At 41.8% G+C, this 23,945-nt stretch overlaps 3 protein-coding genes across 3 annotated transcripts; all 3 read left to right on the top strand.

The window, feature by feature from the left end:
• The first annotated feature begins 252 nt into the window (after positions 1–252).
• On the top strand, positions 253–10,883 carry si:ch73-95l15.5 (ELKS/Rab6-interacting/CAST family member 1). The gene is made up of 11 exons (XM_068569775.1): positions 253–323; positions 1,750–1,974; positions 2,056–3,047; positions 3,280–3,426; positions 4,756–4,833; positions 6,270–6,374; positions 7,320–7,469; positions 7,554–7,709; positions 7,930–8,025; positions 8,670–8,861; positions 9,646–10,883. The coding sequence occupies exons 2-11, from the start codon at positions 1,809–1,811 to the stop codon at positions 9,748–9,750; spliced, it is 2,187 nt and encodes a 728-aa protein (XP_068425876.1). The 5' UTR covers positions 253–323; positions 1,750–1,808; the 3' UTR covers positions 9,751–10,883.
• Positions 10,884–11,281: 398 nt separating this feature from the next.
• Positions 11,282–16,894, top strand: tektl1 (tektin like 1). The gene is made up of 8 exons (XM_068570365.1): positions 11,282–11,651; positions 12,287–12,571; positions 13,193–13,297; positions 13,995–14,145; positions 15,040–15,206; positions 15,320–15,415; positions 15,509–15,622; positions 16,599–16,894. The coding sequence occupies exons 1-8, from the start codon at positions 11,358–11,360 to the stop codon at positions 16,794–16,796; spliced, it is 1,410 nt and encodes a 469-aa protein (XP_068426466.1). The 5' UTR covers positions 11,282–11,357; the 3' UTR covers positions 16,797–16,894.
• Positions 16,895–20,187: 3,293 nt separating this feature from the next.
• Positions 20,188–23,423, top strand: zp3d.2 (zona pellucida glycoprotein 3d tandem duplicate 2). Its single transcript, XM_068570603.1, has 8 exons — positions 20,188–20,682; positions 21,080–21,195; positions 21,317–21,411; positions 22,099–22,273; positions 22,379–22,484; positions 22,623–22,711; positions 22,824–22,897; positions 23,080–23,423. Exons 1-8 carry the CDS (start codon positions 20,242–20,244, stop codon positions 23,421–23,423), a joined length of 1,440 nt encoding a protein of 479 aa, XP_068426704.1. The 5' UTR covers positions 20,188–20,241.
• The last annotated feature ends 522 nt before the right edge of the window (positions 23,424–23,945 follow it).

The following is a 23,945-nucleotide window of genomic DNA, read 5'->3' as shown; positions in this document are numbered from 1 at the left end:
CTCTGCTGCACCGAGTCAACACCCGCCTCCTTTTTGCGCTCGTCGCGCGCGCGCGCGCGTGCTGCTCTAAACAGGTATGAGCGATGACGCCAGCAAGGTGACACCCTCCTCTCTGCCTGTCCTCCTCCGGTGTGGTGCAACGCGGCTCCAGCTCAGCTGCCGGTGGAGATTTTTATGTAAGAAACTTTACCTCCGCCTACACTTTGTACATATGTGACTTTCTGCGTTTCACTTGTCACGAGACGACGACGATGAAGAAGATTTCTCCCTCGCGTGTCGGACTTTCAACTCTTGTCCTCGCGTGAAGTCCAGAGGACTTGAACGTAAGACTTCAAAAAAGAAAGAAAGTAGAGCTAATAGTGTGTTTTGTGACGTGTTTTGTGGCGTGAGGACTGCTCTCACACTCGGTGGCGGTGAGTTCTAACAGTTGTGTTCCTGCTGCTGCACTTTAACACGCGGACGTTACTTTAACATTGAATCGCTGCACGTCAGTGGACTAAAATAGCATCAGATACACTGTAGTTCAACTGTTTTCCACTGGATGATGATAAAGAAGAGTTTACCCCTTTTTGGAAACGCCGTATGCTGTTTGCAGCTTCCGGGAAAAAAGAGAGCGAGAGAAAAAAGGTTTTTAATTGTTGTGTTCGAGCAGTCAAAGGTCGTGGATACATGCAATTTATGACGTGTCCGGGTTTAATTCATAGTTTCCGTAAACCAACAGTATGTTCAAGGTAACTCCATGGTGTTATTCAGTCTTGAACGGGTTCAGTGGGCTGTCTCGTATATAAAGGTTCTCGGAGAGTCTGGATGTGAAAGAGAGTTTCATTCATCTGCAGTCTGACTGAATCCACTGTCTGCGTGGCTGCAGCTCGACGTGTCCCGCCCTGTGGGAAGCTCGACTGCAAACACCCAGCAGCTGTAAGATGCAATAAACCAGACAAAACATCCATGGAGGGAAGAGATAAAAGAAAATCATGAATCAAAGCGAGGAGGAGACACTCAATTTGTCAGACTCGGTAGATTAGATTCATTCAAACTGCATCTGACCGGTTCTTTGCAGGAAAAACAAGTTCTATTTAACTTTTTAACAACAGAAGTCACTGCCAGCTGTTGGGCTACAGGCCATCCTTATTTAAATTAGGAAACTTTTTCTCTCTGGCTCCTCTCCCATAAAATTATTTATGACAACATAGTGTTTTTTCACACCACTAGATAAATCTGCTGGGTCACTTTTCGGACTGTTTTCTGACAATTTATAAGCGACGAATAGACAAATACAGACATAATGCATCTCTGATGACGAGGTCGCCCTGAGATGTTGTTTTGATATCGATCAATGAATCTAGTTATTCTCTGGATCAATTGTTTGGTGTATAGAATTGTAATTAAAAAAAAAAAAACATTCTTCGCACGCAAAACCTAATGCTGTTAAATTATATTTTCCCAACTAATAATGCCTGAATTCCCAAGAACAGTACAGCGGACATACTAATTGCAGGTACAACCTTGAGATCCCTTTTTATATGTTTTATGTCTAAGAGTGATTTAACTTGAAGAATTTTAGAGACCTAAATAGGTAAAAACTAAACGGCATCCTTATTATGTAAAATACTGTTTAATTTACAGCCAGGTTAGCGGCTCCCCGGGTTCACCTTTCGTGACCCCATGTGAGTCCCTGACCTCTCGGGCTGTGAACCGCATCCATAAATGCATCCCTGTTTATTTTTTTCTTCTGCTTTTAATTCACAGATAATTTCCAACATCCATTTGGACAACAAGAGGGAACAAGTATCAGCCCTCTGTCCACGATGTCCTCCAGAGGGAAACATGACTTGTGCCGAATGTGTGGGGGAGCTCTCCAGGGAAACCAAAGGCGGTGGCTGTTTGGGGCCCAAAACAAGAACACGGATCAGGCTCGGACCCCGACGAGGTCCCTGAGAGGAGGAAGCCTGTCCTCGCAGAGCAGCCCCTGGGGTGAGTCCGACGCAGGTAAAGAGGACGTTAAGATGAAGTAAAGAAAAGTCTTTTGTCTGAACTTTCTCTTCTTCTTTGCAGGCAGCACGACATCTTTGGGTTCCTCAGTCTCTCTTTCCATGAGCTCCCCGTCCAAAAGGATGGATCTGCTCTCTGTGTTGACTCACATACTGGGTCAGCCTGTGACCCGAGGCAGCGGGCAGGGGGAGTTTGTGTGCGGGAAATGCGTGTGCGTCCTCGAGCGGGTGTTCAAGTTCGACTCTGTGATAGCCAGGGTGAGGGTGCTCTCATCCGAGAGGCTTCAGAAGCTGACTCAGGAGAAGGACAAGATCAGACAGTGGGTGCGCCAAAGCTACTACCAGAGACACCCGGGGGACTTCCAGAGCAGAGGGAGCACCAGCGAGGAGGACGGCGGCGAGGCGGAGAAAGAAGGCTACAGGGAGATGCTCAAAGAGAATATGGCTCTGTCGGAGTACGAGTGCTGGTCTGAAAAGTGGGACATGTGCCCGTATTTTGTAAGAACGGGAAAAAGGTGCCGAAAAGGCAAAGGATGTGAAGGCTGCGATTCTCTGCGGGTGTCCGACTCTGATTACGAGTCCGTCTGTGGGGTCCCTCGCCGATTGCCCCTTCAATCCTTCTCCCCGTTGGCGTTGTCGCGGGACAAATCCCAGAGCATGCCCCTCCACTGGCACAGGGTGGCATCCTTAAGCTCCAGCCATTCTTCCCTGGCGGGGTCCACTGTGTCCTTACAGGCATCCTCCCGCACCGAGTCCATTCAGTCTCTGGACTCTCTTGATGGCAATGACCCGTTTGACCCGCCGGGTGTTCGGTCGGTCAACTTTTTGCTGATGGAGCTGAAAGGCATTGAAGGGACGGCGGTCAGTTCGCCGTCGGGGAGTAGGATCCCCGTTCTGGACAGGAAGTATTCGGGGACAGGTGGAGGGACGCCGTCGCCCTCGGTAAACAGGGCGCTGCGCTTCAGGAGTGTGGAGAGCGAAGTGGAGGGAATGGATGAGGAGGACGGGGCTGTGCTGTCAGAGCTGAGGGACGAGTTCATGCCTCTTCATCGCAAGGTGAGTGTTTTCCTTCCTGTCTGAGCATGCCCGCGACTATAAAGTGTACTATATACGAATGGGAGGACTCTGATCAGAAGCTGTGTGTGCGCTGTAAATATTGACTCAGTGTGCTGCAACTGGTAATCCGGGAGCAACTGAGTTCAGTCCAGCAATACAACAAGATCAGGGCTGCACATTTCACCTGTGATGTTACTAAATAATACCACAACCAAATCGTCTGTCATTTCAGAGCTCTACTGGAAGGATTCACCACGCTGTTATTCACCTGCAAGGCCAGCTGGACCAAGCAGTGGCCCACATCAGGACCCTGGAGGCAGAGCTGAAACATGGGAGGGGCCAACACACTGAAATCAATGGATCAGATGACTGGGTCCCTGTAAGTGTTCAGTTAGTCGCTAGCATTGCTCAGTTGTACGATGTGTATATATAAGATGTGAGTGAAGTTGTGAACACACACACACACACACACACACACACACACACACACACACACACACACACACAGTTTGTTTCAAGAAAGACAGTTTTTTTTACACAGAGCCAACTCACATAGTCACATGTCCAAACAGCTCCAAAACCACACTGCGAATGTTGACATGGCACAAATACAGCGCTATGAAAGGAATGGAGGGTGGGTGCACGACGGTTTTGTGTCGATTGAAGGGTGTGTCAGCGTTTCCACATTACAGGTCCAGATAAAGACACACACACACACACACACACACACACACACACACACACACACACACACACACACACACACACACACAGCGCCTCTCTCTGGAATCCTCCTCAACCTGTGCTGTTTGCCTGGAGCTTAGTACTCTTATGACGAAGGATATCATTAAAAAGTGTCTTGGTTGCTTTGTAGTCCACATGACCTGATCCCTGCTTCTTATGGGAGCACGAAGCTAAACACCTCTCATTCTAAATATTAGAAAGAATTAATGTGAAGTTTGTCTGTTGCTTTCATTAAAAACCAGAACCTATGTCATGAATAAAAGCCTGCTGTGCTGTAAACCTTATGTATCATGCATAGTTTTGTGCTGAACTGAATGTGACAGCTGTGACTAACAGACTGATCTGATCGTAAAACTCGCAATTGACAGGATTTTGGTCGCTGTCTGCCCCGTCTCAAAGGCTGGTTACAAAAAAATAAAGATATTGCAACAATGATATTTCAGCGCAAACGTGCCCACAAAGGTTTGCACCTGTTTGCAACCTAGTTTTGGATATTATTATTCATGATCAGTGGGAAATCTGGGTATGACAGTCCTAATAAATGTATAAATAAATCTCTGAAAATACTAATTATTTCTCTATATGCAGCTTTTAGCTCTGATCTTTGTGAATTGGACTGTTTTGGTAATGAGGTTAATTTGCAATGCATATTAGGCTACCAACTTAAATATATGCAAATGGACATGAGACCCAATTGGCTGCACACTCCTTTTATTGAATTTGCCCCTGAATGTACAGCTAACCTGGAGACTCAGCGTATGAATGTATATTTTTTTTGTTATTTTGCATTATAGTAAATGTGATATGTTTGGGCTGACATAGGATTTTTAAAAACAGTTTTTTTCCTGATGTAGTTGCAGCACCTAAGCCCAGGCCTTTTCAGATTATGGAGTATAATTTACTCGGCTCTACTTAAAATGTCAACTGAAATCGTCGTCCTTTTTGTTTTCCTTCTTTCCTCTAGTTGCTCCAGGAGGAGGGTGGCAGTGCGCTGCTGCAGAGCCTCGGCCACTCCCTGCACAGCAGGGAGCGCGTGATCCAGGTGGGTGAGGTGATGAGGGGAGACAGGACTCGGTCATGCACACAGCAGTGAGATCTGCTGCTGCTGCGAGAGCTCAGGAATGTTGTTTGTCTGCGACGTCACTGTACGCCCTTAAAGTGGCAGTGCCAAAAGTGCTTTGTCTGTGGACGACATTGTACCTGTGACACTGAAGTATGTTTTAACAAAAACAATTTCAAGGTTTGGTCATGACTGCTTTTTAATCTTTAGTTACTTGGTAGGTTCATGATTTACAGCAGGGACTTCATTGGAACGTTGCACTCATTGTAAGTCTGGATGAATGTGATAGTTAGGTGGCGGAAGCAAACAGGACCATCAATGCGGCTTCACTGGATCCCAGTCACTTATTGATATTCTTTAATAGGCCGTAATCCAGTATCGCTTTTGCACTTTTACCTGTTGCACTTTTACCTGTTGCTTTATGTGGTGTCACACTCACGACTTTTATTTTTGTATATGTAAATAAATGTTTCTGTTTTCATAGCGAGCTTTCGATGAGAAAATTAATACCACAACCATACTTGTGTGATAGATGTGAAGCCGCAGCTTGTTAGCTTAGCTTGTCATAAAGACTGGAAAGGAGGGGTGGATGGCTAGCCTGGCTCTGCTCAAACCTAACAAACACACAATGTGACGTGTCGGTTAGTGAGCTGGTCGACAGATTTTGTTGACTTTGCACGAGCAAGCTGTTTCCCCCCCAGTGTTTTTGTGAAGATAAGCCAACCAGCTGCGAGCTGTAGCTTCATACTGTACAGATATTAGAGAGGTATCAATATTCTCTTTGAACTTTTGCCGAGAAAGCAAATGCGCGAATAGTTTGACATCTAATAGTTTGACATTTCAGGAAGTATGCGTACTTCCTGAAATGTCAAACCATACCTTTTTTTTTAAATACTTCAAAACACTAAAAAATAAGTTTAAAAAATAAGTTTTTTAAACATGCTAGTATGTAAAGTGTGCTTATATCAATATAAGCTTTTTTATATGCAGTAAGAACAGTAAGTTGGATAGCAATCATATGTCATAAAAGACCACGTGCCTAAAAATGTCGGAACAATTGTGTCGCCAACATTCAGTTTTCTAAGTTGAATTTTAGTTTTCTTTAATCTTGTGTCTTGTGGCTTTGAACAGACTTGAATTAAAGTAGACAAGTAATGGATGTTTGCAGTGGTTCTCTTTTTGCCTACAATCTGATTGGCTCTGGCCTCTCCAGTGCATAAACACTTTGCCCAGGTTATTATGGCCCCTTGTATTGATTTATCCTTGAACCTTTGAAAAAAAACAACTGCATTTAGATAAGTCTTAAATCTGTCAACTCAAGTAAAAACTGCAGGGTTTTTTGTCCTCTAACGACACTGCTGTTGGATGAGCATGTTTTTTATTTTGCATGAAGCAGACAGATGTTTCCTATCTTCCAGGAGTGCATGGGTCTGATCAGAAAACTGTGTGTAGAGGAGGGAGCGGGGACAGAGCTGGCCAACAAGCTGACTGAGAATCTGAAGGAAACTCAATCTGACAACAAGGTGAGAGTCGACTCCTTTTCCACCCTGGTTATTGACGTGGTTATTGTTGGGTATGCTTCTGATGACACGTATGACCCTCTCACTGGAGGGTAGCGTGATCGGCATGAGCAGACATACTTTTGCTGATAGTCATCAGACTCCATGCTGCTCTCCCCAGAGGTTTTTGTGTTGACGGAGCAGGACTTGTGATGGGTATTTGTTTTTTTTTACCTTAGGCCTGTAGGATATTTTACCAGTCCAGCTGTAGTATTTAAGCAATTTCCTCCAGCTGTGTGGAACGATTATGGCTGACATTAAATGTGTTTTGAGTTAACTCCATTCTGTCGACAAATCACACAAAGGAAAAAACGGTTTCAGTCTTCACAAGGCATCTGCTTATCAGGGGTTTGTGTTGCATTAATTTAATTATGTCATTAGAAATTATTCTTCAATACTTTTGAGAAGTACTTTTCAAATTGTGGTTAGTGTGATTTTGAAATCAACATTCTGTTTGTTATTAAAAATGTCACTTGATGAACCCTGATCTGAGGAGTGACCAGTGTGTAGGCAGCATGAACCTGTTTGTCACAGGATAAATGCTTCATCACCTCCTTTTTATTTAAAAAAAAAAAGAGCGGTATTCCTGAGTTTGCTACACCAGCAACTGTATGTAGTGAGGTGATTGAATTTATTTATTTTTTAATTAAATTTTTTTTTCACAATTCATGATTTATCGTTTCGTCGATGAAATAACAAAAAAATGTTTAAAATGATCATTTCCAAAAGTCAAAAACATCTTCAATGTTTTTGATATTTTTGCTTAAAAATTTACTTCAGTGATTCATCAAAATATTTGGTGCTAACGTTTTCTCTCCACCCGTTAATCAAATAATTGTTTAAGCACTACAGGCGTTGCATTTAAATCTATATTGGACGTCTCATATGACAAGGTTTTGTGATCCGTAGGCGGCTCTGCAGACTTTGAGGTCCGAAGCGACTGAGAAGGAGAAGAGCATGGAGAAAGAGATCGAGGCACTGCGGAAGGCCGCAAGAGACCGAGAGGGAGACCTCGACACACTCAACACCGTGCTGCAGTGCAACCAGGACATTCTCAACGTAAGAACACAAAGGCGCACATTAGAAACCGGGACGTGTATGCACGTTTTGTTAAGATATAACTGTCTTTTGTCTCTGCTCCAGGACCTGCGAGTGGCTCTGGAGGAGAAAGAGCGACTGCTGAAGGAGGTGGAGAAAGAGAGGGAGGTTTGGAGACAGAGGGACTGTGCCCTCGCCACTGTCCTGCAGGAGAAGGACGCTCTGATCCAAGAGCTGTCGAGCTGTCAGAAAGACGTGCAGGTAATGTACAAGAGTGTAACTTCTGGCGAGAATGGAAAGAGAGGGCTGTCTCCCTCTCTTTTCTAAGGGATAAAAAGTGACATGAGTGGTCATTATTGTTGTCCACCTTTCTTTCTTTTTTTCCAATGAAGCTGCTGAGCGTTCCTTCTCTCTGTATTATTATATGAAGGAAACTGTTGCTCACAACATGTAATTTTCCTCCGACTCTGTGATCGGTCAGGGGTTGGCAGGAGACGCGCAGGGAAATGGCGCCACCTTGTGCAGGGAGGTCACCAAACTCACCACAGCCCTGCTTGAGTACCAGGACATGGTGCAGGTGAGATATTAGCATGGCATAAGGAGGGGTCTAAAAGGAAATAATAATAAAAACAACAATTAGTAAAATGCAGCCTACACACTGAGTTAAGAATAATTCCCCTTTTTTTACTTACAACTTCCTAAACAGAACACTTCTATGAATGATTCAGACTTTGGTATTACATAACTTTACATGTGACTGAAAACAATATTTAATTTTTAAAAAAGGGGTGTGGAGTACAGCTGAAATGATCGACAGAAAGAATAAACAACTAGTACTAACTATAAGCAACTATTTTGATAATTGTTCATTGTTTAAGCAAAATTTGTAAAAAGAGACTTCAAAAATTAATCTTGCTTCCGCTTCTTCAATGAGAAGAAGAGCTGCTTTTCTTTGCCAGAAGTGATTTTAAATGGAATAGTTTGAGGTCAAACCAAGCAACACCTGTCAGGGTCAGAAGTCATGTTTGACATTGTTTACATTTCATAGATTAAACAATTCATAAAAAACAATTATAAGACCAATCACTCATTGAACTCATAGTAGTTGCATTTATGCTAAGCTAACTGTTACACACAGACAACACGGCACTTTTGCACCTTCCGCCAAGAAGAAACCCTCGTTTGTGTGGTTCTGATTGCTAACTCTTCCTTTTTCACCAGACTCAGCAGGAGAGTCACAGTCAGACAGTGTCCTCTCTGACGGATCAACTCAGGGACACTCGGCGTGAGCTGAGGGCGAAGGAGAAGGAAAAGAAGGAGGCTGATAGAGCCCGGCAGAACAACCGAGAGGACAGCGAGAGAGAGGAGAGGAAACTGAGGGACAACTTGCGGAAGAGAGACAAACTCATAGAGGTAAAAGGCAGCAGTCTGATGCTTGTTGTCTCACGAGTGTGACACTGAAATATTCTGAGATGTATGTGTTATATTGCTCACCAATCACAACTCTGTCCATGTTCTCTTTCTTTCTTCCCGGGCCTCCAAAAAGAAATAATATATACATACGAGTATGTAATTCATCGGTTTCTATATTGACTGTCCATCTTTTCACTTTTAGGCAAAAATGCAAAATAATCGCAAATGTGAAGATTTTGTGATTTCCATCTTTTTGGTTTTGGACAAAACAAGATGTTAAGTTGGACTTGAAAGATTAAAATTGCAACGGGAAAAAATAATTGGACATTTCGAAATTAGTTGGAGTCCAAAATGTCTCTCTTCCCATAAAACAATTTCATTTTTGAGCATTTTATTTGTTTTAAGGGGTAGTTTACAATTGTTTTGCTAGAATAAAAACCTTAAACAAATCCAAACATTAATGCCAGGTTTCGATGTCAGATCCTCCAGCTTTAAGTTGACAATGTGGCTGAGAACATAGATCTTATTTCTCACCAAAAGTAGCGAGTTAAAAGTTGAAAAAGAACAAAAATAAAAGTGGGTCAGCAAAAGCATGGAGTGCAACACTTACAGTTAAGGATAAATTGGAAAATACTGTATATTTGTTGAGATTGCTAACAAATACCATGAAAAGTTAAACTACAACAATGCAATACAATGATCCTGCAAAACAAATATGTTAAAAAATAAATTGAGAATACTTTAGATATGGTGGCTGAGATCTTTTCATTTTTTTTCAACATAGCAAATCCTGGTGGACGCTGAGGAGCGTGACAATCTGCTCCGAGAGCTGCAGCAGAACCTGCAGAACCAACGTGAACCTCTGACCGCCATCAAGCACACGCTGTGAGAGGACGACGGCATGCTGACGGGACGCAGACTAATTGCACGGAGGGGGAGGATTACTTTTTTGCACTTTCTGCGCCACCTTTCTGCCTCTCCAGCATATTTACCGTGGTGAACATTCTATTTATATTTATCTCTGCATTTTTTAGGTTTGCATTTGCAGACCTGTCTTGTTTTGGCAATTTTCCACAATTACAACTTAATTCTCTGAAGTGAATCAGTAAATTCAGACTTAAGAGAGTCCGACAACCTGATTGTTTTCAGTATGAAGAGTCTAGCTTCTTCTAACTGGATGTTTAATACTTGATTTAAAAATCACCAGATTACTGTATTTAGTTATTTTTTGAATGTAATGGATCTAATGATCTGGCTGTGATTGGATTTAGTGGGGTTGCCGATGCAAACACTTCTGACTGGTATGATTGTGAGTGGATCCTAAGTTACATTAATTATGTCCTGTAGGACAGGCGTGGGTATGAAATTGCTTTAAATCAAAATGTGACTTATTTGCAGTTTCTTTATTTTTTGTTTGTCTTCACTTTCTCGGTACAGAACTGTCATTTTTGTTTACAGTGCTTTCATAGCACTCCTGGAGCGAATCATTTTGGACCAAAATAATATTTTTAACCCCTTTTCTGATTTTATGTCACTTTCTCTTTTTTTAACCGCTCTATTTTCTTAAATGTGTACCTTTTTGTAGTTTTGTAATGTTAGTGTGGGACTTCGTTACTGGATATATTTTTTTTTAGCTCAAGAGAATTAAACACTCTGATCCACAGTACGTCTATAGACGCTATTATTTCGTTCACTAGCTACATGGTTGGTGATTGCGCTAGTCCCAGACAGGTTGTTTTTTTCCCCCCCCCATTGTTTTTCAAACGATCAATCAAACAATTGTTTTCGTTACATGTGACCATATAAGGTATAATCCCAGAGTAATGTTTAGTGTGGAATAGATATAAACATAAATATCACAGATAATGTAAGGATCATATAGGTGTTTTTTATTTTCTAAATCATGTGCGGTTGTGCTTCCTTCTGGCATAGCTGAGGGTCGAAAGCCGGCAATACCCATGAGCCTCTCCCGCCGATGCTATAGAAAAGCAGCCAAGTGGTGAATTAAATGAATGAACCAAACACAACGATAAAGTTCCTAAATGTATTTACAAATAAAGTAAATTAAAGTAAACTGATGACCTGTTCTTTCACCTGCCATTAAGCTTCAAACAGAATGATAAGCTTTGTGATTGGATGTTGTTTTACCTCAGAGGGAGTCATAGTTAACTTCTTATTAAAATTGGTTAATTTCACATGCTTTTTAACTTTGACCACATATATTCTGGTTGTTAATGGGTGGTGCTGAAGATGTACTTCAACTCTGAACCACGTGACATCTCTGTGGGAGATGAATGAGGATTTAAATGTGGAGCGGGTGTTGAATGACAGCGCCCCCTGCCGTCTCTATAGCCAATCACCTCATGCGCTGAGTTTCTGGTTACTTCAGGAACTGTTGCTATGGAGCTCAGATCCTCAACAGTTCTCACAAAGTTTTCACTCGTTAAGAAAGGTGCATCACATGCCGAGGGACAACAACTGAAGGAACGTGCAGGAATGCAGGTCCAGTCGGTGCCCCTCGGTTCTGTCACCATCGGACCGACGTCTTGGCGCGATGCATCGGTCCGCTCCATCCGGCGGGCGGAGCGCCTGGTGCGGCAGACGCGAGCCGGTCGGTCCGGGACTTGCAGTCGGCCCCGGAGCTGCAGCGCCACCGGCGGTTTCACCCCAAAGCGTACGGGCGGCACAGCGGAAACGGCAGAAGATAAGATCACAGCTGCGGAATGCGGAGAGAGTCGTGACTGCGTCTGCAAAAATAAGATGCAAAGGCCCAAAACCACAGGAGCAATGGTGAGAAAACACAGGCGCGCAGAGAGATATGATCCCAATATGGGCTGCCTTGCAGAGAGCCCTTCACTGGTCTGACTGATTTGGGTGCGGTAACATGTTTTTAAATGGAGTAGATTACTGTATATCTAAAATACAAGTATCACAGCAATGTACAAGTACAAATAAAAGTGTCACAGTAATGTACTCGCCACAAGTCCTGCATTGAAAAGCCTGGAAGTACAGAAGAAGCCTGTAGGATATAGTCTACTTCAAATAATAGTAGACTATCAAGTAGGGACATCAATTACAATGAAAGATAGATTCAGAGTGTTAAAATTCATTTATTACATTACTGGATTATCATGAAGGATGCCTTAACATTGTTAAGTCTGTAAAGCCTATTTTAGAGTCTGCTACATGTGATTTGTAAATAAAAATCCTAATTTTGAAAAGTAACTATTTGTTAAAGCTGTATAATATTGAGTGTTGTAAAAAACTCAATATTATGCGAGTAAATTTGAAGTAGACTATAAGTAAAAAGTTGCATGAAATGGAAATACTGATTGAAGTAAGCTCGTTATTTGAGCAATTGTGTTTAATATGTTTTCATCACTTATATAGAAATTAAAAAATTGTCATCCAACTTTCTTCAAAAGTTCCCTCGTGGCTCCCAAAGTACATCCGTGGCCCCGTTCCCGCCGTCTAGCTTGCGTGAGCAGTGTGCAGGGGCCAGTGTCGGCGTGGTCAGCGAGTACATGCGGAAGGTGCGGCAGGTGGAGGGCCGGCTGCTCAGGCAAGCCGGCAGGGTGACCCAGGAGGGTGTCAAGCTGGAGAGGGAGCGGGGTCACCTGGAGAGGATGCTGCGCAGCCTCAGTACCGATCTGACCATCAACAGGAGGAGCGCGGAGGGCAGGACCAGGAGGCCGTCCGCTGCAGAGACCGTGAGTTTACTCCCGTCTCTTCGCTCTTCTCAACACTGCTTTATTGCAGAAACCTTCTCTCTGGTGTTTCTTCTGAACAGGAAAGTCAAAACAAAACATCAGCTGTGAAGTGATAAATGATTCAGGTTCTCCTGGTTATTGGACTGGGTGTTGCTCTCGAGTCGAGGCTGAAGTTGTCTGACATTTGCACAGAAATATTTAATGTTTTGCTCTCAACCCCTGTAGCTTTTTGACTATTTTTTGTTTATCCAAGGACTAAATTAATATATGTATGGATTAATTCTAAATAAATAGATGATTTAGCCAATTTTTAGTATATTTTCTGCTCAGGTAATGTTTAGTGGATTTCACCTGCAGGAAAAATACAAAAGTTTTGTTCAAATCACACTCACCTCACACATTATTCTTACACTTCTCCTATACCTAGACAAAGTACAGATACAGTAAATCATTTTGAAGTCCTTTCAATAATTATTACAAAGTATGCTATGTTTTCAGTGTCATTACTTTATCCGACTGCAGACACGATGGAAGTGATACAACAGACGGATTCATTAATTTAAGCTCAGCATAGCCAAGTTAAAAGGAGCTGTGTCTTCTGACGGGTCCGCTCTGTTGCAGGAGAGAGACGGTGCTGATTACTTGTTGTCGTGTGAGAGAAGAGAGCTGGCCCAGTTGAAACAGGATCTGGAGGGAACACTGAGAAACACACTGACCCAGCTCCAGGTGATTTACAACGTCACTGTTCTGCATCGGTTGACTCATTTTCCTTTTAAGCCCCCCCACTGTGTCTCTGTTTCTTTCTCTCTTTTCCACTTGCCCTTCCATGTGATTTACTGGCACGAGTGATGGAGGAAAGATAACACTGCCAAAGCCTTCACGCACCAATAACCTCCAAAAGTTTCCTTTTGAACAGGGATCAAATAATATGAATGCAAAGTAAAATCACGCAGCATTACTTCTAATGCGTACCTGCCGTGACCCATTTTGATTATCTTATTCACTCAATAAAACCCTCTTCATAAGAAAATCAGTTCAAGTGAACTCGGAGTAAATTCTACCTGGAAGCCAAACACTTGATTTGACTTAGTTTGATTTAAATAAAAATTACATTTAACTGACTTGAAAATCAGCTTGTCAACAGGTTTTCCACTGGCTCACAATTATCTCATCGACATTTGTACTGGAGCTGAAAAAAATATTTAATTAATTGGCATTGTGATAATTGATTCAACACTTGAGTAATTCCTTCAAGGGAAAATAATCAAATATCTTTTAGTTTCCAATTTTTCAGTGTGAGAATTTGCTTTTCTTTGTCTCACATGACAGTTGGCACAATTAGCAATTGAATCAATAATGGTAATAATCGTTAGTTGCAGCCCTAATGTGTCCTGTTTGTGTCTGCCTGCTCCACGTCTTCCAGGCCCTGAGTCGGAGCAGCAGACAGCTGCTGGACTGTGCCAGTGAGAGGGCTCGTGTCCTGGAGCTGCTGCCTCACAGCGGCTCTGCAGGAGGACACGGCAGCGCTGCGCAGACTTTCAACAAAACAGACCCCGTCAGCCCCTTTACGCCAGGTACACGCAGGACATCAAGGGAAATGTACCAAGTCCCTGCTGGCACTTGTGTTGTTGCAGCAGGAAAAAGCAGCTCAAGGAGAAACGACAAAATACTGATCTTTGTCAAGTAAAAATTGCTGTTTAGGAATCTTCAAAATACAGAAAATAATGAATTACAAAAAAACAATACAAATACAACTAGTAAATGGAAAGACGTCCATAGTGAAATAGCGGAGTCAATATGGTAACATCGGTATTTGTAGAGTTTAAGACTAAGGAAATAAGTTTAAGAGGTCCTGTATGTGTTAATGAGCTCATTGTGACAATGCTGTGTACCATGTTCACTATCTTAGTTTAATATGTTTACATGCTCACATTTTTAATCAGCAGTAAACACAAAGTATAGCTGAGGCTGATGGAAATGTCCTCAGTTTTATTTGGTCATACACCAAATAGTTGGACAATTTACAGAACTTAGGCTGGCCCTAAATGAAAAGTTAAGGGATCGCCAAAGTTTGGAACCAAAATGGCTAAAAACTGTGCCTTCACTTCAATTAATTAAATTAATTGCTTTTGAACCAAAAATGTAATTCTGACGTGTGCATAGCTGTCCTTTATTGTAGCTTACAACAAGCTTAGTAACTACTGAATATGATCAGAGTGTAAATATGTTTTTTTTTTTAAATTATATTATCTTTCGATAAAACATAGAATACATACTTTTATCAATAACTTCCACTATCCCTAGTGTACTTTATAAACACTATCCCTAGCCACGTACCTGCAGCCAAAGAGATGCAGGAAGGGCTTACTTACTTTAGAAGGTCCCCGACTTGTTAAAAACTCACTTGTCCACCATAACTTGTTTAAATAAAACATCACAGTTTAGATCACTGACTTATCTTCCTGCAGAATGTGAACAGGTTTTAAAGTCGTCCACTTTGACCGTCAACCAGTCACAGCTACTGAGGGAAAACATCCGACAGATGCTGACGAGTGCCATCACTAGGCAGAAAGCGGCTCACCGCACCGTCAACGACGGCCTGGTGAAGAAAATTGCAGAGACGATCAGTCTGCAGGTGGACACAAATATAACGTGTTAAACATCTTTGCATGCGATACAAAAATACTCCGACACCATTTTGATTATTGGAATATTAACACAGTTTCCATTTGATTCTGTCTTTTGTAGCAAAACCTGACCTTGATGTCTGCAGCCACCAGGCAGGCCATGTTCCGCAAGCAGAGGGAAATGAACTGTATTCGTCACAGCCACGGCAGATTGCAGGTCAGTTTGTGGAACAGGGTCCCTGGATTTATTGGAGATTCAGAGACAATGTGCACAAGGGGAAGTTCTCCCTGTGTTATTGTGTGTTTAAAGGGTCCGGAGTACAGCGGGGACATGCAGTCCAGAGAGAAACTCAACAGGCCTCTGGTGCAGGTGTATCAGAGACATCCAGGGACACAGTTACCTGAGGCTGCTCATCTCATACAGGTGTTTAGTCTCACCAAAAATATCAAGCCATATACATGCAAACACACTCATAAATGATGGTAATAGAAATGGGGCTTCTTCATAAGTCCTTAAAGCAGCGGTCCCCAACCACCGGGCCGCAGCCCGGTACCAGTCCGTGGGTCCCTTGTTACCGGGCCGCGGAGAAAGAATGAATGAAAAAAAGTCGGAAAAATGTTTTATTTTGAAAAATGACCGGATACATTCTTCTATGCGTAACCTCAGACGTAATCTCTTCACATATGACAAGAGGGTATGTGACAGTTACCTCAAAAATTAAATTTACAAGTCCGTTTCAACTCTGTGTTGTGGATTAAAATCAAGGCAAGAATATCTTGAGATCGCCAAAAAAGCAACACCTTTAAATATAGGTTTCTGATCCTGTGATAATGTAAAAAATATTGATGAGTGCAGCTCCAGTTAATCTTTTCACACCCAGACAAATTACTAGTTGTTTTTATAAACACTGTATTCTAATGTTCAAAGTTTGAATTAGTTGTTTATTAAGCATTTGTAAATCCTTTAATCACAAGTTATAAATGATAAAGCTTGTGGTGCCGGAATTTTAAAACGGTCAGTCAAGGGAAATACGCCAGCTTGCACTCGCACCTCTACAGACAACAATCTGCATGACTAAACCAAAACCGGGACTCTTCTCTTGAAACTGCCTCAACACAAATAAGGTCAGGTGAACACTGACCAGTACACAGGAAACAACATTAAACAAACTTTCTTAGCTTCAAATTTAGCTGGAAGTTGTCTTTTATAAACGATAGGAGGCGTTTCCTACCTTGTGTGTGTGAAAATAAAGACAAACACTAAACATGCATGGAAGATGTTCACACTACATAAAAGATTAGCGTCCAGTGGTCGAACACTAATCTGTCTTTTGCCGCCTGCTGTCGCTTGTCTTAAACAAACCAAACCGTGCTTAATGTATCTCCTGTGTGTGTCTCAGGGCAGTGCCTTGCTGAGGCGATGTCTAACTTCCTGCGAGGGCGAGCTGGCGAGACTGCAGCGCGCCTGCCTGCAGCTGCTGGACAACCAGCACGGCAAGAGAGGGGCAGCTCAGGTGGACGCTGCAGTCATCCGCATGAGGCGTCAGCAGGTCGACAAGCGAGCCATGCCTTCTGTCTTCCAGCAGGGGGCGTGCTGAAGCCAACCCGTCCTGTCTTGTATTCAGTAGGGCTGCTGCAAACATAAAAGTAGAGAGAAGTGAGCTTTGTGAGAAATAAGAGGCAGTTGTGTGCAAAATGTACCGTTTCATGACGAGTAAAAGGTGAAGTTCAAAGGTATACAGACACCCCTGTTCACATACTCCTTTTGGTGACCACATGGTCCCGCACTGAGCCGCATCATGGAGCTGGACATTTTCTCTTTTCCCCTCTAGTGCAGTAATGTTTTAAACACTGAAATGTAATCGAAGTTTAAAAAAAAAGAGTGTGAGACTCTTCTGTTGACGTCAAAGTGCTGAGGCTTTTTCTCAGATAAGGGTATTATGAGCTTTGACAAATAACCTGTATTTGTGACAAAATCTTCCCTGATGTGGCAGAAACCAGCAAACTGTTAATTCAGTGTTTCAAGAAATAATTGGCATAACCATTTCATCGTGGTCTAATTTGATTATCTTTACTGCAATAAAACATGGCCAAGATAGGAACTACGGCCTTCTATATGCAGGATGAATACAAAGAAACAGAAAAGAAGTAGTGTATAATATGATTATGTTATCTCACGTTATCAGACATTTTACTAAAACACATTTATTTACTTATTAAACTCAAGTATTAAAAACATCTGAATGTAACATCTTTTCCAGAAAGTTCTGACCTCCTGCTCAGATATCTAGTCATGGGACTGCATGTCACTTGACAGGCCTCCTTCCTAACGCAACGTCTTTCATTAAGAAATAAGACCTGATTTAATAAACCTGCACTGTTTTACCCTCGTACTCGCCACATGTCTTGTATCTGTAAAAATAAACGTGACATATTTCATTTTATATTGTTTTCAACCTAAACTCGAGTGCAGTTTCCTCACAAAGCCTCATTGTTTCTCTCACATCTGAATGGGGCTATTCTCTGCAGGACAGTGAGCGCTGTAGAGTCACGACTGTCACCAGGAACCTAACAGCCTAATTGAATGACAAGTTTGGGTGTGGAGGTTCTTGGGAGTCCACAAACCGAATATCAAGAGAAACCAGAAGAGATTTACCTTCAGATCTCTGCAGCTGTGGAAGCTCAGGAAGCCTAGAGAAAACTTTGAAACTGACCTAAATTAAAAAAGATGAAGAATCGAACAGATTTCTTATGATTGGGATGAAAACTGCTGGTTTATTCTAGAATATAACAAGAAAGAGACGACATTGAAAATTCAAGCTGCAAGCATATTTTCTTCCGGTGGGACAGAAACAGTCAATGATGTCGAAGCTGGTTTGCTCTCTGCTTCTCCTTTGTTTACTTCCTGCTGTGGGTAAGTAAACAAATCACAAGTGTTTGTTTGCTTGTGTGTACATATGCTCGAACATGCATGCTATTGCCAACAGAAACATTTGAGCTTTTTCAGCAATAACAATTAGCTATGATGCAAGAGACAATTATTGAAAATAGAGATTATATTTTGTCCACATTTTGTTTTCAAATGCATAATCTCACTATGATTTAAGACAAGGAAACCATTACCACTGGTAATAATTATATAATATTCTTTGAGCCCATACGGATTGCACAGTTTGATTATGTTTTGGATCATAATTTTAGCTCAGTTGCTAAACTAAACTCTTCCCGAAATGTTGTGGTTTTAAACAAAACGTCTGTCCTTCAGTTCCTCTCTTCTGTTACACCTGCGTGTTCCCTGCCATCTCACCTGTGAACTGCATCAGATTCCCTCTCATGTGTCCACCCGGGCAGGTCTGTCTGTCCAGCAGAGCTGTGGGCGAGAAAGGTGAGGGCGCCTCAAGTCAACAAAATTCAAATGAATCAAAACTGAGAAAAAGAACTGAGACCTGCAGTGCGGATGGAAATTACTTTGAGTGAATGTCTGTGCGAGTCTTTCCTAAACTGATGCTTCTGATGATTTTAAAGGAGACTTCCGTGTGGTGTTGTATGAGAAGAGCTGCATTCTGCCCTCCCTCTGTGGAGTCACAGGAGAAAAACACACCATGGGACTCAACTTCACCTTCACCAATGAATGCTGCAACACACACTTGTGCAACGACGCTGCAATACCTGCGAGCCCTTTCTGGACTGGCACACTACTCGCACTTCTTATTGCATACTCAGTTTGGTGAATTTGAACAAAAACCTGGAAGAGAACTAGTTTAACACACACTAGGTAGAGTCTGCTCTCTAATGGACTGACATTATGATCAATTCCTTTAAGTGGACTAATCTGTGCTAAACCAAAGTTACTTTGTGACAAAGATATCGCATTACGAGCTCCACCAGGGGCTTGAAATGGTATATACCTCCTGTCACATAAGTGTTGGCCTCTCTCCCTGTCACTCTACCTCGTTGGGAAATGTGTGGATGCATAAAAGCAGATTATTTTACTAACATCTGATATTTAGCCATATTTAGCATGATACAAATTATTTTGCCCGGGCATTAGATTATGTTGCTGATACAGGAAGATTTTGAACAAGAAGAATTTTCTCTATTTGTTGATCTGAAAAATGCCATTTCAGTGTCAGAATGTTCTGAAGATATGTGGCTTGCCTACAATAGTTCAACTGCATGAAAAGCAATAGACCTTGTGTTAAAGTCAAGACACACATTTCCATTTTCCCTATCGTCACTCCAGAACTAAGAAGATGGAGTTGTACACCAGAATAATGTCGTGGTCATGTGACACTGCCGGAGGTAGAGTCCCATTATGTTGCATACTTGACTGAAAATGTAGGAACATTGTTATGCAGTTAATTAGTAATGTTATTTATGTTTGACATAATTGTATAAGAAACATTGTTTGGACCTGACCTTTTTTGGGGGTCAAATTCTGTTTTGTATTATGTTTAAGTCAATATCATCTACCTCTTTAAACAAACTTATACTAACTAAAAGTAATGTGTATTAAGCGATTAACATTATCCCATTAGACTTTTCAAAAAGGATACATTAAATATGTTTTACTTTTATAATGGAATGCTTGCTAAACCGTTTTCACATAATTTAAGCTATTTTGTATACTTAGCAGGAAAACCACATGTGTTGTATGTTACTAATAATCAATTATCGCTCTGTTCCGTTTAAATGTCCCAGCAAGCCCACCGGAAACTGGTTCCCTTGATTAAAAGGAGCCATAACTTATACTAATAGTTCCTTTTGTGCTTTTCTTGGTATTAGACGGGTTTTAAATGGTCTACTGTAAAACACAATCAACCTACTTGTCACACAGACGGCGGAAGGATACATCTAAAGGTTTATTACGAACAATATACCAGTGAGGAGTTGAACAACCCTCATTAAGTTGAGTGTCACCACTTTGTTTCCGTTTGCGTGCTCCTCATTAACACGTGCAGCTCATTAGTCCTCAAGGAAGGAGCTCGTCATCAGGGACGACACTCTTCAGATAAGGTTGAATTGTTTAACCGGAAAATAACAATGTTTTCCCCGTTACTAATGTTTATGCTGCAGCTGACGTTGCCGACGTTAGAGACATTAGAACAAACGCCCCATGGGATGAGAAACGTCTCCCGCAGGGACTCCCCGACCCTCCCGCCGCCGAACCGTCACCCGCCCGGGCTTCTGGGCTCCGCGCTGCTGCTGGAGAAGGAGCAGCTCTCTCCGTCCAGAGGCACCAGACAGGAGCCCGTCCGGGAAGTCCTGCTCCCGGTTCGGGCAAACGCCAGTCCGCCCCAAGCTTCGGGTGTTTTCGTGAGGACTTCGTGCGAGCTCAACAAGATTCTCGTGCAGGTGCACAGGAGCATTTTAGGCCGCGAATCCGACTCTCAACTCACACTGGGGACATGCCGAGCCAGTAGATCCACGAGGGAGTACGTGTATTTTGAATATGACATTGGCCTGTGTGGAACCAAACGCACGGTGAGCTTTAATGTGTTCAGCTGTGTTAAAATAGTTTAGCCATGTTAAAATGTTTTATTTATGCTACCCAGGTGGCTGCAGGGGCAGACAGCTCGATGTTGGGGGTCCACCACTTTGGCCCAGTCTGAAATACCTCAACATTTAAATGATGTATTGGCTCCAAATTTTATGTAGACATCCATGGTTCACATAGAACATTTTGGTGTTCATAATAACGTTATTTACGTAGCACTTTTTTAAAGACAGAGTATACAAAGCAACAAAACAACGATTTTTTTTTTCAAAATTGAGTGACATTTTCCCTTTCGAGAACTAATTTAACTTTTTCCAATACTTTTAGTAAGACTTCCAAGTCTTCTCGGAGCAAGGTTAACAATGTAGCTGATTTTGTTTGCAGATGATTAATAACCAGGTGGTCTATTCAAATACACTACAATATGATCCATTAAGGCTCCAAGGACCAATCAGGCGAGCTGTGCCCTTCACCCGGTCTATTGCATGTTACTATAACAGGTAAGATGGATCCAGACCAGAAAAAATTGGCAATTTTTTTTTTTTTTTTTTTCCAACCTTGTAACATATAAATTCTATATTGGAACTGTTTTACCAAGTCTGAATATGTTTATATTTTTAGGTACCAATACTCCGATTACACGCCAAAGTTGCCGCTGCGTGAGATCTTCACGCCAACTACGAACAAAGCAAAATTCATTCTGACTCCTCGAAATGGTAAACCCTGCAAAAAAGCGTTTTTCATTATCAAACTATTTCTATAAGCTCTTGAAAAGTCTTAGCGTTTGAGAATGTAAGAATCCTTGTATTTAGAACTTTTGGAAAATGGATTGATGACCATGTCCCTTTTTTTAAAGGTCCCACCCGATAAAAAGAAATATATTTTTTATATTTGTTTTTTTACTTCGATCATTTACTCCTGAGAAAATAAAAAAAAATTCCAGCCCTCTGAAACTAAAGTACCAATACATATGCCAACTCCAAATGAGCAGAGAAAACCATTGAAGGATTAAATTTAAATGTAGTTTCAAGAGCTAATGTGTAGGATTTAGTGGCATCTAGTGGTGAGGTTGCAGATTGCATCTAACTGGATATCACTCCACTCGTTCTTCCCTTTCTAAGCATGTCGTAGAACCCCAGTGGCGTTCAGGCATTGTAAAAATGCAAAACGCGTTCTCTAGAGTTTTTGGTTTGTCTTTTCAAAACCTACTGAAAATATTACGTATTCATATAATTCATTCCTGCCAGTACATCTCTTGAAATCCTACACACAGCTCCTTTTTTTAAAGGCAATTCTAGTCGGTACCATGTATCTCAGCCTTTTGAATATCATCAAAAAATATATCACTCAGTCTTAACATTTTAATGTTGGCTGCTGCCTGACTGCTTCCTTCTGCCTTTCAGCTCATTGGGAAAAGCTTTCGCCGTCAAATAAGTACATGCTTGGGAGGTCCATGTACTTTCAGGCGGAGGCTCCGTCCATTACCCAAGACAAAAGACTGTACGTGCACTTCTGTTACGCAACTCTCGAGAAGTCTCACACCTCCACACCTCAGTATCCCATCGTGCTAAACTTCGGGTAATAAACATCTCACACTCACACAAATGGAAGACAGTGATATTTATTTTAAAAGAATAAAAGAAAAGCTTTTGTAATGTCAGGTTTTCTCTCCCTCTTATGAAGTTGTATGGTTGAAAGCAAGGACAGTCAATCCAGATTCGTCCCATTCAAAAGAAATACTGTGAGATTCTCCCTGTCTTCCTTCTACTTCATGGGAATAACCAACCAGGTGAGCAAAAATGCATCAAGTTATCGCCAGCGCAAAATCGCCTTATTTCTTTGCTGATCCGGTTTTTGCTTTAATACCATACTAAAAGACTAACATCTTTAACTGATTGGAAATATGTTGTTTTCTGATCTCTTGTAGGAGCTCTACATGCACTGCTCCGTGTCTGTGGGAAGCCCTGTCCCCACAACTACGGCAAAGTCCTGCAACTACGACATAAAAACAAAAAGGTTAAGGTTTCTTTTTTTTTGCTTCGAGAAATTGAGTCAGGAATAAAGTTAAAACATGCTGTACAATTCTTGACACGCAAGGCATTCGACTCTCCAACATTGGTTTTCTCAGATGGGTTGAGCTCTATGGATCAGACTTGGTGTGCACCTGCTGCGACTCCAGCTGCAGCTCTGCTGCATCCCCAGGCAAGTCACTGATTCCCTTATCTTCCATAATTGCACATATTTTATTGCCATTACAGGGTATGGCTAGAGGAATTCCATATTGTCAACTAATTCCATGAAAAGCTTATTGTGCAAAAGAGTGGGAACTGGATTGATGGTTTTAAAACGTTTTATTCTAATATCAAATATTCAACATTTTCCAGTGACCCAAATGATCAGCAGCCAGCCTTGGACAATAGACCCTAAAGTGAAACCCAGTACAGCCTCAATAAGGAAGAAGGTATCCACCACCCCCTCCACCACCACCACCACCACAACAACGTCACAACCTGACGCGATGGCAGTGACTCTGGTCGGTAAGCTGGAGGACACAGTGCAGGCGTTAGAGTGGCTGTTCGGAGGCGAAGGAGTGTCGTGGGTTATGATGGAGGGTGAGGAGGAGCAGGTGACGGGCTCTGCTGTTGTGGAGGAGGTGGAGGAGGAAAAAAAGATGGAGATCACAGAACCTCGCACAATATTTGATGAAATCTTTGGTTTTGTTGAATAAAGCTGATGCTGGTACAGTGGTAAATTCAGTCCTGATGGCTCATTGCATGACTCCTAATGAGCTTGAAACAATAATCTAGAGGTCGAGGGTGATAGGTTATTTTTCAAAATGTTATCTGAATTATTACACCAGTAAGACAGTAGTTGCTGGTTAAAAACTCTCAAACTGGATTTCCTTTTATTTGTCACTTGCAACATGAAACCTACATTAGTCCTTTCTTTAAAGGAATAGTTTAGTATTTTGGCAAAGGCACTTATTCACTTTCTTGCTAAGGGAGACATCCCTTCCATATCAGTGTGCTTCAATATTAAGCTGCAGCCTCTTATTTTAGATTATTTTTTCAAAGATTTTTTTAAGAAAGTCGTTAAGGCATTTTAAACTAATACCTATTGATATACAAGATAGTCGAGAGAGGTGCAAGTCAAATTAGGAATAGTTTACGGGCATTTGCGTCGAAACCTCCGTGGCTTGACTTATTTAAATATCTCATATAGATTAAACAAACATGACCTACTGTTTAAA

The sequence above is a fragment of the Clinocottus analis genome, unplaced genomic scaffold (assembly GCF_023055335.1).
Source record: "Clinocottus analis isolate CAN_PGR_092001 unplaced genomic scaffold, fCliAna1.0.p SCAF_9, whole genome shotgun sequence".
NCBI classification, from domain to species: Eukaryota; Metazoa; Chordata; class Actinopteri; order Perciformes; family Cottidae; genus Clinocottus; species Clinocottus analis.
This window is presented reverse-complemented; position numbering and strand designations above follow the sequence as displayed.